Source organism: Mytilus trossulus, unplaced genomic scaffold (genome assembly GCF_036588685.1).
Source record: "Mytilus trossulus isolate FHL-02 unplaced genomic scaffold, PNRI_Mtr1.1.1.hap1 h1tg000211l__unscaffolded, whole genome shotgun sequence".
Classification (NCBI taxonomy): Eukaryota; Metazoa; Mollusca; class Bivalvia; order Mytilida; family Mytilidae; genus Mytilus; species Mytilus trossulus.
Window position 1 is genome coordinate 45,078 of NW_026963311.1, and position 13,762 is coordinate 58,839.

General features: G+C 31.4%; 1 protein-coding gene across 1 annotated transcript; it reads right to left on the bottom strand.

Annotated features, from left to right (window-relative positions):
* Positions 1–1,430: 1,430 nt before the first annotated feature.
* Positions 1,431–13,430, bottom strand: LOC134701062 (uncharacterized). The gene is made up of 4 exons (XM_063562206.1): positions 13,295–13,430; positions 10,005–10,197; positions 4,891–4,918; positions 1,431–4,140 (listed from the first exon to the last, which is right to left on the bottom strand). Exons 1-4 carry the CDS (start codon positions 13,370–13,372, stop codon positions 3,042–3,044), a joined length of 1,398 nt encoding a protein of 465 aa, XP_063418276.1. The 5' UTR covers positions 13,373–13,430; the 3' UTR covers positions 1,431–3,041.
* Positions 13,431–13,762: the final 332 nt, after the last annotated feature.

A 13,762-nucleotide genomic window follows, 5' to 3' on the forward strand; every position in this document is an offset into this window, starting at 1 on the left:
CAATAATATAAATCAAAATATAAAGGTTATTCCTGATTAATTTTTCGAATTATTTTACTATTAAAGGCGTAACGAACTTTTGATGACCCCACGGTTTAAATTCTATAATAAGTAAGCAGTGAGCCATGGTCGTTACAGACAAACGTTCACCTAATATGTACCAGTCAATGGGATAATTTAGGTCGTCAGTCAATGGTCACAGCCACACTGTTTTGAAAATGATTCTATGTATTCTATTTCAATGACGAATTATATCAAAATGTAAATGAGTTGTATTGTACGTGTTTTACTTAAAATAAACTCATCATACATGTAGATGCCAGGATTTAAATTTTGTATTTGCGCCAGACGCGCGTTTTGTCTACAAAAGACTCATCAGTGACGCTCGAATAAAAAAAAGTTAAAAAGACCAAATAAAGTACGAAGTTGAAGAACATTGAGCACCATGAGTTCCGTCATAGCACACTTTTGGGAATAAAATTGAAGAAATTGATGGCAAGCTTTAACTTTATCTAAAACTGTTTTTATCCTTCATATAGACGACACAGTAGTATTGGCAGACAGTGCTTTGTTTTTTTGTTAGATGTATTTCTATTTGTATCAGTCTGATGAATTAAGCATTTTTCAAGTCATTGTTATAGTTGTTCTTATGTTGGTCTGTTACACCACTGTCCCATGCATGTTAGGGGAGGATTGAGCGATCACATACATGGTTAACCCCACCACGTTCTTTGAGTGCCCGTCCCAACTCCCAAGTCAGGAGCCAGTGGTTGTCTTTGGTTCATATCTGTCATACATTGTAATTGTTTTTCGTAAACTGTGGAGTTATAAATGAGGCCGTTAGTTTTCTCAATTGAATTGTTTCATTTTTTTTCAGGGCCTTTTTGTCCGCGACACACAGTATCGGTTTTTCGCATTGTTAAAGGCCGTACGGTTGCCAATAATGTTTACATCCACCTCATTTGAACTTTGGTTGATAGTTGTGTCATTGACAATTATACTACCTCTGCTTTTTCATATGATGATTAACAGAAACAGCTGGATTCTAGTGAATACTGTAAGGTTTGGAAGCTTAAAGTTAACGTCATGAAAATTAACGTTACGTAATGATTGTTTCTAGAGGAAGAATGCCGCCGTTGGACAAGTATTTCAAATTTGCACATAATGTTTGGAAATGCACAGAGTAAAACAATATAGATGCAAAAAATAAGATTTTTTTTATCTAATGACGTCACAATTAAGTCATTATATACAACGTTTTCATGAAACAATGTAAATACAAAATTTATGTATTTTTCCATCATTATTTCAACTATGGAAAGATTCTGGGCAACCAAGAAAAACAAAATAATTTAAGAGATGTTTTATTATTACTATTGACATAATCTCATCAAATATAAAGTTGTTACTTGGGTATGCACATACTTTGCCACACTAAATTATACTAAAAATTTGATGAAAAACAAGGGAAATTAAGAAATTTTACAAATTATAGAAATTTCGTCATGGTTTGTTTCCATAGTTATTCGTTAAATGTGAAATTGGTATTTATTTCCTGAATACCTTGAACCTACGTCTAGTTAGGACAAACTTATGATAACTTTTAAATTTGCAATAATATTTAAGCCACATAAGGACCTTATTGCCCCCACTGCTTTACATTTTAAAATAGATGGCACTGATATTGAAATTGTTAAAGAATTAACTATTTTGGTATAGTATTAAATAGAACTGGTAATTCTTCAATAGCCCTCACGCACTTAACAGAAAAGGCCACACAAGCAGTGTTTAATGTGTTGAAATCGGGCAGCGTACACCACCTTTCCAGTCAATGTCACTTAGATCTTTTCAATATAGTTGTGAAACCCATACTACTGTATTGATTTGGAATTTGGGGGCATGGTTATGTTGAAATTGCAGAAAGAATCCATCTGCAATTCTGTAAACTCCTTTTGAAACTAAAAAAATATATAGCTATATGGTATATAGCGAATTTGGTAAATATTCTTTGGACATTGATATTAAAATAATCTTATTGGTGTAAATTGGGATCTGCTAAAAACAACCAAGTTATCTTCTATCGCACATACACTATTAAAAACTATATTTACTGTTAATAATGTATGTACATTGTTTGTAAGTAAGGTTAGGAATATATTGGATGAATGAAACTTTTCAAAAATATAGATTACTTAAGGTTTTTGTTACGATATATGGTTAAAAGTGCACTATAGCTAGGAATACAAGACCAATATAAACAATAATGGAAAACACAATTACAAAAGTCTACAAAAGTACTTAGTCATGACATTTCAGAATTTTTAGGTTACTAATAGAATTAAATTTTGATAAAAAATATTTTGAAATACTTGATTCGCAAGAAATAATTATATAATGTTAATATAGAACCACAAGCCACAGGCTCTCATTAGAAACAAGGAAGTGAAAAAATATTGATAAAATTGAACATGTCATCGTTGTAATCTTGGTAGCATAGGAGACAAATAGCATTAATTTATATCATGTATATGTAAGAATGTCCATTTTTGTTAATGACAAAATATACAGTAACTATTTGGCTCTTATTAGTACATAAAAATTTATAAATACTGATGAGCAAATTAACCAAAAGGCCAGAGAAAGATTATACAAGTTCATAAAGTGTATAAAGGAACATTTGGGTACTGCTGGCTAAATTTTTTGAAACCACTGTATAGTTTACAAATGTAAGTAAAAAGTTGAATATTCCTATACATATTTCGCAATCTGAACCTATGTGTATGCAATGGTTATGATAATAGAAATGATATTGTGGCACTTAAGCTTGTTACCACAGATATTTGCATATGTGTTTCAAGTCACGAGAAAAACTACAAATAAAACCATACATATGTCTCGTTAGAAAACAGTACACACAATAACACAAATATCCCGCTTCCATTACCCACCCTTCCGACCTCTTCATAAAATAAAATGGTTACGAATGTTGACAAAGGTCACAGTGCTGACAATAGTTTAAAAGAAACTGTGTTTGATTTATCCTACAATTTAAGGTTCATGTAATCACAGGCCGATACAGTACAATTATCAACATTTATCATGTTTCGCATTTGGTTGTCAGTAGCCGATTGTTGTAGCCAATTATAAGGGTTTGTAGGAGAACAAGGACCGAGTTTTTCGTATTCATTATGCACGTCTTGATGACCTATACTATGAGTATTACTATTTAATTCCGCAGCTGGATTTATTTCACTATATGCCATCTCATTTCCCTCAATGCGTTTAAGTTCATCATTATTCCCGATTTCTTTGTCTGCTATTTGGTTGTCAGTAGCCGATTGTTGTAGCCAATTATAAGGGTTTGTAGGAGAACAAGGACCGAGTTTTTCGTATTCATTATGCACGTCTTGATGACCTATACTATTAGTATTACTATTTAATTCCGCAGCTGGATTTATTTCACTATATGCCATCTCATTTCCCTCAATGCGTTTAAGTTCATCATTATTCCCGATTTCTTTGTCTGCTATTTGGTTGTCAGTAGCCGATTGTTGTAGCCAATTATAAGGGTTTGTAGGAGAACAAGGACCGAGTTTTTCGTATTCATTATGCACGTCTTGATGACCTTTACTATTTATATTACTATTTAATTCCGCAGCTGGATTTATTTCACTATATGCCATCTCATTTCCCTCAATGCGTCTAAGTTCATCATTATTCCCGATTTCCTTGTCTGCTATTTGGTTGTCAGTAGCCGATTGTTGTAGCCAATTATAAGGGTTTGTAGGAGAACAAGGACCGAGTTTTTCGTATTCATTATGCACGTCTTGATGACTTTTACTATTTGTATTACTATTTAATTCCGCAGCTGGATTTATTTCACTATATGCCATCTCAATTCCCTCAATGCGTCTAAGTTCATCATTATTCCCGATTTCTTTGTCTGCTATTTGGTTGTCAGTAGCCGATTGTTGAAGCCAATTATAAGGGTTTGTAGGAGAACAAGGGCCGAGTTTTTCGTATCCATTATGCACGTCTTGATGACTTATACTATTTGTATGACTATCAAATTGCCTAGCTGGATTTATTTCACTATATGCCATCTCATTTCCCTCAATGCGTCTAAGTTCATCATTATTCCTGATTTTAAAAAGGCAACACAAATGAGAATCGAAATAAGAATCAAAATGATAATCAATTTTAGTTAAAGAAAATTAAGTGATGTGCAATTGTTGGAGACTTCACATTGACCTCTACATTTCTTTCGGATGTTTAGTCTCGTTGGATTGCTGTCTAATAGATTTTTATCCATACATTGCATCTCCTTCTAGTCATTCAGTTCAATCGGTAGGTCGATATTGCAGAACTTGCCTGTTGGATTACTTATTGTCTTTTCTCATTAAATCGGCATGAAAGTTTTTAAGTAATTTTTAATATACGAAAATAAAAGTCTTACAAATTACTAAAGATATATTATCAATTGTTTGAACAAGAAAGAAATGATAAATAAAATCATGTTACAAATTGAAAAAAGGAGAACATGGTACGTTTTATGTTGTGTCTTGTGTACTGTTTTTTTTTTGTCGTTTGGTCTTTTCCCTGTTTTTGACATGGCGTTATCAGTTTATTTTCGATTTTTGAGTTTGAAGTTCCGTTGGTATCTTTCGCCTCTCTTTACAGTTGTGACTCCAAATGATATTGACGAGTTAGATGTTACATCATTGTATTTGCATAAATTTGAAAGCTTTTTTTATCATCTTAAATCATCTTTAAATCATTAATTTTGCCCGTTCGTTGACAAAGTCGAGTTGTTGATTTTGTAAGGTTTTGTTGACTTTCACCTTTTCGATTTTAACATCGGAGTTTTTTCATTCATAATTTTATACAAACCCTGAGTTTTCTCTCCTCTCAGACAAGTCTGAAACACACAAACATTTAGAATTAGAACAGGTTAAGTATGTCATCGTTAAATGGTTGATACATACAAATAAAATGAAGCGGCATATTTGTATTATATGTAATTGGTAAATGTATATAGCATATATGTTAAACACTACAGATAAAATCCATTTACAAAAACACTTATTTCCTTTTAAACAATATGTGCAAATCAATTTGACACGGAACACGTAAATTCTGGACTTAGTTATGTAGTCTCAATACATCTTTCCGAGAGAGTTACCATTAGAGAACATAATAATATAGTGAACAATAGAGAATATCAAAAACAACAAGCAATTAAGCAAGTACATGTTTACTACGCAACATACAAAATGTAACATATCAACATATTTACATAAACGAAATATACATTTTAAAAAGACTTAGAAAACAGTACATAAAATTAAATGAATCTTGAAGGCCGTACTTTAACCTATAATGGTTTACTTTTTAAATTGTTATTTGGATGGAGAGTTGTCTCATTGGCACTCACACCACATCTTCCTATATCTGTATTTAATTTAGGAACAACATTATACACTTCAGCCTGACGATAAAAAATCGACTGAAACTCTTTTGCCAATTGACTGTGGTTGAGAAATTGCGCTTGGTTAAGAAATTACGCTTGGTTAATAAATTACGCTTGGTTGAAATGTTAATTCAATTTAATATTGAATGTGTCTCTATATTAGTTTTTATATTCTACACGATTACAAACTTTTAAATACAATTGTGCATTATCAGGGTGTCATTCGGTTTATTGAGAGAAATGATCGTGAAAGAATATCTAACGGTGTTCAAGTATTGCGAGACGATTGTGAAAGCTCTGATACCGGATCGTGAAAGAAATCTAATCGAGAAGACGTATGAAACGTCAACAAATAATATAATTTAATTAATTACACGGACAAATTTACAACAAAATAAAACTGTCTGTCAAAACGGGCCAACATTATGATCAGTATGTGAGACAATCCAGTTTTAAAAGTAGTACATAGTTTTTACAAAACAACAAAATACAGATTGCTCCTTGACATTTCAATGACATCAAAAGTGTAAACAAACATAATTTTTTATTTAAATTGGAATAAAATAAGCTACTTTTCTCCGAAAAAGGCCATTCTATTTGAATGAATCAAATGGTTCTCATAGTTATTTTGTTTAAACATAATCTGAAACTTGGTAAAAAAAGAAGTATTTACACAACATTGATATTTCGGATCGTGAAAGATCACGTACCGCTTTTGGAAGATCATGAAAAGGATCGTGAACGATCTGATGCTACGAAAACGTTCAAATTATTTTTCAATTATATGATAATTGGTATTTGTTATTGGTATTGAAAAACTAGATGGGCATGACTGACCCGGGTCTCCTTTATTGGTGAATATGGCTATACTCGTGCAATGCCATTGGATCTAATTATCTTATACCACACTGACAATATATTCAGTCTCTATGTCCGTCCTTCATAAGTTTTGTTTTCTTATACAAATTTGATATTGTTTTATTTTGTATTTATAACATTGAATTCTCCTTTTTATGCCCATTATATTTTATACAGTAAAATTCCTCAATAAATTTAAGCATTAAATTTCAAAGTATCAATATTTTCAGAAAATGAAAAAAAAAAAATAACAACTACGGCAATAAGTAAAGACATATACGCTATAGGGCTACGGTATTCGGTGTATGGTGTACATGTCTGTCGACATGTTTCATATATAACGTCAATTGTATTTGATATAGTGAATGATAATAAGATGTCTCTATCTGGCTCTCGGTCAGGATTCATATACTTTCGACCTTATGTTCCGATTTAATTGGCCAAACATAACTTTTACATTTGTCAGTTTCTAAGGTACTGTAAGCATCGAAACACCTATATTTGGTGTAAGGGATGTTTGTAGAGGTCTGTATGGCATGGTTCATCTGACATTGACCTCTTTTTATGAATCATTGACAATCTTAAGCGTATGTGACACTTCTAGTAAAACCCTTAATATTACAGACGTTCAACACATTTACTATCATTAGTAAAGCAGACGAGACATTCCAGCATTTGCGCTCTGGTATTCTTTAGTCTGTAACATATAGTTATCTCATAGGAAATCAATCCACATCTGCTACGTTGTATATAAAGATACATAGAACTTAAGAAAGTACTGTTGCACAAAATGTTGGTTATCGATCAATCAAATTGTTCATGAAAGATGCTGTTATTCCTATAAGTTTTTGATTGATGGTTTACTTTTTGGTTAAAGGTAGTTCAGGGGTATACCGCCATCTTGAATTGTACAATCACAGTACATAATCGGTCTAGTTCTTTGCCCAAATCTGCAAATTTGGAGACAGATTTGCAATTTATTGGTTACACTGTTTATTTATATAAGGAAAACTGAGTGATTCATTGCATTATCGAAATGTTCTAACAAATACCAAATATTTGTGTTTTTAGAACCAATTTTTCAAATAAGCCATTCAAGGGGAGATAACTCTTTTAGTACAAAATGTATACTGGACATATAGGGAAATTTTAATTTTTTACTTGTAGCAAGAAAACAAGTTCGGTTAGACCATTTTTTCTTTCTATTTTCTTAAAATATATTATAAAACCTATCTTCTCATATTTTATTTCAAAATTCTGTCTTATAGATTTCTTTTTATGCACAAATATGTGTTTTTTCATGAACAAACTAAGCAAATTTTGGCAATTTTAAACGACTCGTACCTTGAGAAAATTCTGTAATTTTTTTTCTATACCCCTGAACTACCTTAAACGTTGCATACCCATAGTATTGGCTTAATAGTGGCAGTCTGCCTGAATTTTACTAGACTGACTCTCATAGCTGAATTTTTCACACTGATTTATCACGTTTTTATTATTTTTTAACCTTCGAGGTAAAGTCTTGAATTTAAAAACAAATGATAGCTTTCATGTTCGTTCTTATCAAAATAGTTATAGGCTGCAACCAGTTGCAGGTATATCAAGTGGTAAAAGAAGTATTGATTTCTGGTCACGCATTATCTTTCACCATCAAAATAATGCATTGCTTGATCTTTCACGATCAATTTTGATGAAAAATCAACAAAATTCAAGGTTTACATAAACAAATGAACGTTTTTAAAGGTAGAGCATACTTTTATTTTACTGTACTATCGGACACACCAAGGATTAAATTTCAAATATATCATGATATATTGAATATGACAATTATAGGTACAAAAAGCGTGGTTTTTAAAATTAATTGCATGGACATGCATTGCGCCTTTTGTGTTTTTTTCACCCATCTGCATATTTTATTTACCTTATTGCACAGTAATGTTGAGGAAGTTAAATCATTTTGACAAACATATTTTTTTGTTCGGATTTGTTCCGCGTTTTGAAAATTCAGCGATATTTTCACAGATTCTGAAGTAGAATTTACAATTAATTACATTCACGATCCGGTACAAGAGTTTTCACGATCTTATTGCAATACTTGACCACCGTTAGATATTTTTTCACGATCATTTTTCTCGATAAACCAAATGACACCCGTGAATATGAACTTAGTATACTGTGTACGACTTCATTTCACGTCAACTACCTAATTATATTTCAAATGATGTTCGTATCTTTATTTTGAGGTTTGGTTTGAAATACATTGAATCTGTAATGTACAGCATATATATTACATTTAAGCTAAGATGATTTCGGTATCGATACACAGATAATACATAACGATCTTGAAGTATAGATTATAATTTCTGACGTTGTTTTTCATCTTAGTTAGGTGTTATAGTGTTCTTTTACTCGTCTATGTAAATTTTTAACCTTAACCGCTTAGTCCTTTCCATGTGATATCCTTTTGGCGTGGCTCGATACTTATACATCCCGTCATTTTGTTATGCTATTATCAATATTATGGTTATTTTTTTTTGTATTCTTGTCTTTCCTATTTGCTTATGTGCTTTGTCTATATTCTATTTTTTTGGGACATATTTGTTTGGTTTTATAATGATTAAGATTATAGCACAATGTTGGCTGCTGTAATCCTATTTTTGATATTTTAACTATTATGTCTGTTTGTTTTGTTCACACAATATTATCAAATAAAAGAATTGTATGCGACTGTCATACAAGTGAGAGGTGTTGCTAGCTATAAAACCAGGTTAAATTCCCCATTTGTCTTATATTAGGAAATGACTGTTCCAAGTCAGTAATATGACGGTGGTTTTCATTGTAAATTTCGTTTGATGTGTTTGAGCTTTTGATTTCGCTATTTGATAAGGGACTTTCCGTTTTGCATTATCCTTGGAGTTCAGTCTTTTCGTTACTTTGATTTTTTTGTACACTTCTTGTTTGGCAATGTTTATTGAATTTTGAATTTATTTTAAAAAAAAGAAGTGCTTCAGCAATAATTCTTTTAACTTAATGTTGCGAATGTTGCTTTACTGAAACACGTGAATGAGTAAAACAATTGTCGGGCTGATAGAAATAAATGAGATGACAGGAGTTTTGACATATCAAAAGTAATTATGATAAAAATCTATAAAAGAGACAGAGATATTACTTTAAAATAACAGAGATATTTGTATTTCTAAATGGTTGAATGTAAACATTATTTCCATATAATTGTTGTAATAAAACTGCACCAAAACACATAATCACTTTAATAAATTAATAAGATTTTTATATCGTTTTCATAATTACTCATTTAGCTTTAGCTGAATATTTTTAACCAATGCATTTGTACGAAGACAAATTTTGAGTTTTCTTGTTACAAAAAGTAACGAACATATCGAAATTCAAGGAATATTTATAACAGAAAGTCCTTTAACAAATGTAATAATCTAAAGCTCAAACACATCACATGAATGGAAAATAACTGTCATATTCCTGACTAGTTAGTTCTTGTGAAATGACAATAAGCCATGATTGTAAACCCATTGTCCAATTTTCCAGTTGTTCACTTGAAGACATCCATCAATATTCGCATCATCTGTTCGACACATGCATAGCTAACCTACGTAGTTTTATTTTCCCAATTTTGGTCAACAATTTAATCACAATTTCGTACCTTTGCTCATTTCCATTTTGCATTTTACCATAAATCTTTTCTTACTCCTCCGTGAAATAAATACAGCTGTAAAACCAATAATAATAGATGTCACCAACCCGCCAGTTAAAAGTCCAATAATAAGAGAAAACTGATTGTCGTCTTCTTTATACTGTAAGTCTCCGATGTACGCTGTGATCTTACCAACTACCACCTTTAGTATTAGAAAAGATAATAATTTAGTTACATAGTGGTTTTGTCTTTTATATTTTTGATTCCTACAAAGAACAAAAACAAACACATTTGGAAGTATGTTTTAAACTACGAATCTCAACTGAAAACACTTTTCCTATTGACATAAATATAAAAGACGGCGAAAGATACCAGAGGGACATTAAAACTCATAGATCGAAAACAAACTGACAACGCCATGGCTAAAAAAGAAAAAGACAAACAGATTTAGCTGGCACTTGTGGTTGAAACATCGTTTTGGAATAAAGAACGATAACTCTCTCTGCACGACCCATCTGAAAAGTTTCGTCACTGTTGATAAATCTCGTTCGAAATTTTTTTTTAATGGCCGCCAGATTCTCGTTTTAATCGCGATCTTGAAAAAACGGGATAAAACGGAATACATTTGATGTTAAATACGACATGAATTTTAATTTGTTTACAAATAAAAAGAAATTATAGATCAAGTCTGGTAAATTGTGTAGTTTATTTTAATTTTAATTTTATTGTACGACGGAAATAACCGAAGTTTGGACGAACAAGTAACCTTTAACCTATCTAACGTAATGTTTATCGTCGGCACCATCTTTCCATGGTTAGTGACAGCGAAAACAAATTTCCAAAAAAATTACAGATACTTCATTTAAAATTCATAATATCATTACAAATTATCATATTTATAGCGTAAAGGTTTTGTCCAGACAAGGGAACACAGAAAAACGTTCTGCAAGCAATAATCATCGGGAGAAACGTAATTCATATGCAGAGGTAGTAAAATTCGGTGTTCTGGTTGACCATGACTTCTTTTAAGCATCTGATACAGAATTACCCACATTAAGTAATCAGATACTGACGTTGAAGGTGATAACGGTTATTCCTGTAACTCACATACAAATGCATGTAAAATTCCCAATAACATTTCTATTAATTTAACCATACCTGTCAACCTGTGACGATGAAAATGCAGGTCATGACCTGCATTGAAGAATAAAATCTCAGGTCATAACGCGTACGAACTTTTTCAAGCTACATTGTAAATTTCAGTATTTATGGTACATTTTCTTATAATGTATATCAAAGATACCAAAACATCAATGCATGTTCAATTGGTTAATTCATTTTAAAATCCTATTGATTATTATTTCATTGCACTTTTAAAGATTTGTATAATTAGAATTTACTTTTAAGATGTAATATTTTAATGTTTGAGACACTGGCTATGTAGCCTTTAAATATACCATCAATCACTTTACAAGGAAATTAGACTATGATAAAATATAGTAATACAGTTAAAGGAAGTATAAATGTAAAAAATAATTTACAATTATTTTTTTTAAATTGTATAAAGGTATAAAAATAATGACAAGTTATTTTTCAATATGTATTTGAATTTTATATTTTCATGATTTAATCTTTTTCACCCATAAAACGTAAATATAAGGAATAATTTTGAATGGTGACAAATAAGGGGAAGTAACTGTCTAGTTGAAATATGTTTGTAAACCAATAATGCAATTTATTTACGACCTAAAGCTAAGGTAATTGGTGTTAATTAACAGTGTGTTTGACACCAAAGCTGTCAAGTGAAGCCATGCACTTAACGGGTCACTTAATTTGACAGTTTAAATAGCTAAATGATCTTCCTGTTCATGGAAGAATTACGAATTTGCCGGTATTTCAAAGAAATATTATTTATGAAATCAAGCTCAAGGCTAAGAAATACGGGTGAAATCGGGTCATTTTCGGAATTCCCGGGTTATTTCAATGACCCGGCGGGTGTTCCGGGTGATTCCTCAAAATTGTGAAAATCTCGGATTTAACTGAAGCTTTCAAAAGTTAACAAAACAAAAATGTCAAAATTCACAATCTGCTTATTCTGTACTTCCTTTGGCAAACTTATATTCACTGCCCTCAACAAATGTCTTGGCATTAATAATGACACACAGTCCAGGAGATGAACAGTCCGAAAACTGTTTTTCACTGATGCATATTGCCATCATTTGTTTTAGAGGTGTATTGACTATTGACTTCAATGCATATTGTCCAAAATTGGATTTTATGGGAGAATAGGTTATAGATATTTCATTTCCTTTGGATAGTGTTGAAGTGTTTGTTTAATTATACCATAGCTATTGTTGAAACCATCGACAATAATCTCACGAGACGATTTCAACAAAAAACTACATGTATGGTATAATAACTGTCCTAAAAATATGGAATATCTGTGGCATCTTATCTTGATATAGACACAACAGACTCCAGATTTCTGATATTTAAAAAAAATTCTGGAATCCAAGATTAAAAATTGATCTGCAAAGGGTTAGTTTATTTTTGTTTTATCAAAATGTTTTAATATTTCTAATATTGATTTAAAATTCTGAAGAACTTAATTTCATAAGAATCTTTCTGAGAGTTTCAAGGAAATCATTCCACAGTTAATAGATCCAATTATAATTGCTTAAGCAGCAGAGTTAAATTTTAGATGACAGCAGTGTATTAAAAATCGAGTGCGGCTCAAGGATTTTAAGAGCGGGATCTAGCAAACCAACATTTATAGTAAGAGAATAAAAGACTCTGCATTTATATATGGAGCTTCTTAAAAAGAGGTGCGACCCCTCCCCAAACCTGGTTTCTGTAAACCTACTGTAAACAACTCTTTATTATGTCTATGTAAATGTTCTATTGCGGGGGAATTTGAGGTGATTATGTTATACAGATACAATGGATAAGCATTGATTCTTGAAAAAGAAACCATAGGCCCGGAGGGCGAATGGTTTGTTTTTCATGAATCAACGCTTATTCATATTGTATCTATAACTTAAACTATTGTGTTAATGTCTTTTTAAAATTAAAACATATTCTTAATAGAGTTTTCTCAACATCTTATTGACGAACGAAATTTGACGGTACTTGGCGTGATTTGCGGGGCCATAAAAAAGTAATGGATTACTAAACTATTTCTAGAAATATTGCATGAACAATTGAACTACGAGATCCGAAGAGGAAGATTCCTACTGCTGTCTCTTAGTTTATATAGACAATTGTCAAACATTGAAAAGACTATTTTCATTTATACTTACTATAACATGAACTGTATTTACATCTGACTTATTTGTTCGAGGAACGTTTTTTGGTGGAACACATTTAATAAAATCCATTGTTATGTCAGATATTTCAGAGATGAGGCATTTTCCTTCAAAACCAACTTGTATGTTGTAATCGTCAAATCTAGCTCCATTTAAAATATTTTTACCCTATAAGGACAAATCAAAATGGAAACATAGCATCACAAAAATAAGTACGTTTCTTGATATGAAATTGTTTTAATTTAAACACGAATCCCGTAAATTGAATTCCAACAGAAGAAGAGGTTTTGTGACATTACATAAGACTTTATATACTAGCTAGCATATGTAACCTTCCAATAAAATGTCACCTTCTTGTAGAAATGTTGGTTTTGTTTCTGTAGGGGGTATGAAGGACAGCATATATATTATAGTAGTTGAACCTTGAAAAGTTTTGAATAAATCTTAAAAAGTCATTAATTA

Excerpts from the sequence above, each read along its gene's own strand:
- LOC134701062 (XM_063562206.1), bottom strand. The coding sequence starts at position 13,372 with ATGGATTTTATTAAATGTGTTCCACCAAAAAACGTTCCTCGAACAAAT. Across the intron at positions 10,198-13,294 it reads TAAATACAGTTCATGTTATA|GTGGTAGTTGGTAAGATCAC; the intron begins GTAAGTATAAAT and ends CTAATACTAAAG. Across the intron at positions 4,141-4,890 it reads GAGAGGAGAGAAAACTCAGG|GAATAATGATGAACTTAGAC; the intron begins GTTTGTATAAAA and ends TTTTAAAATCAG.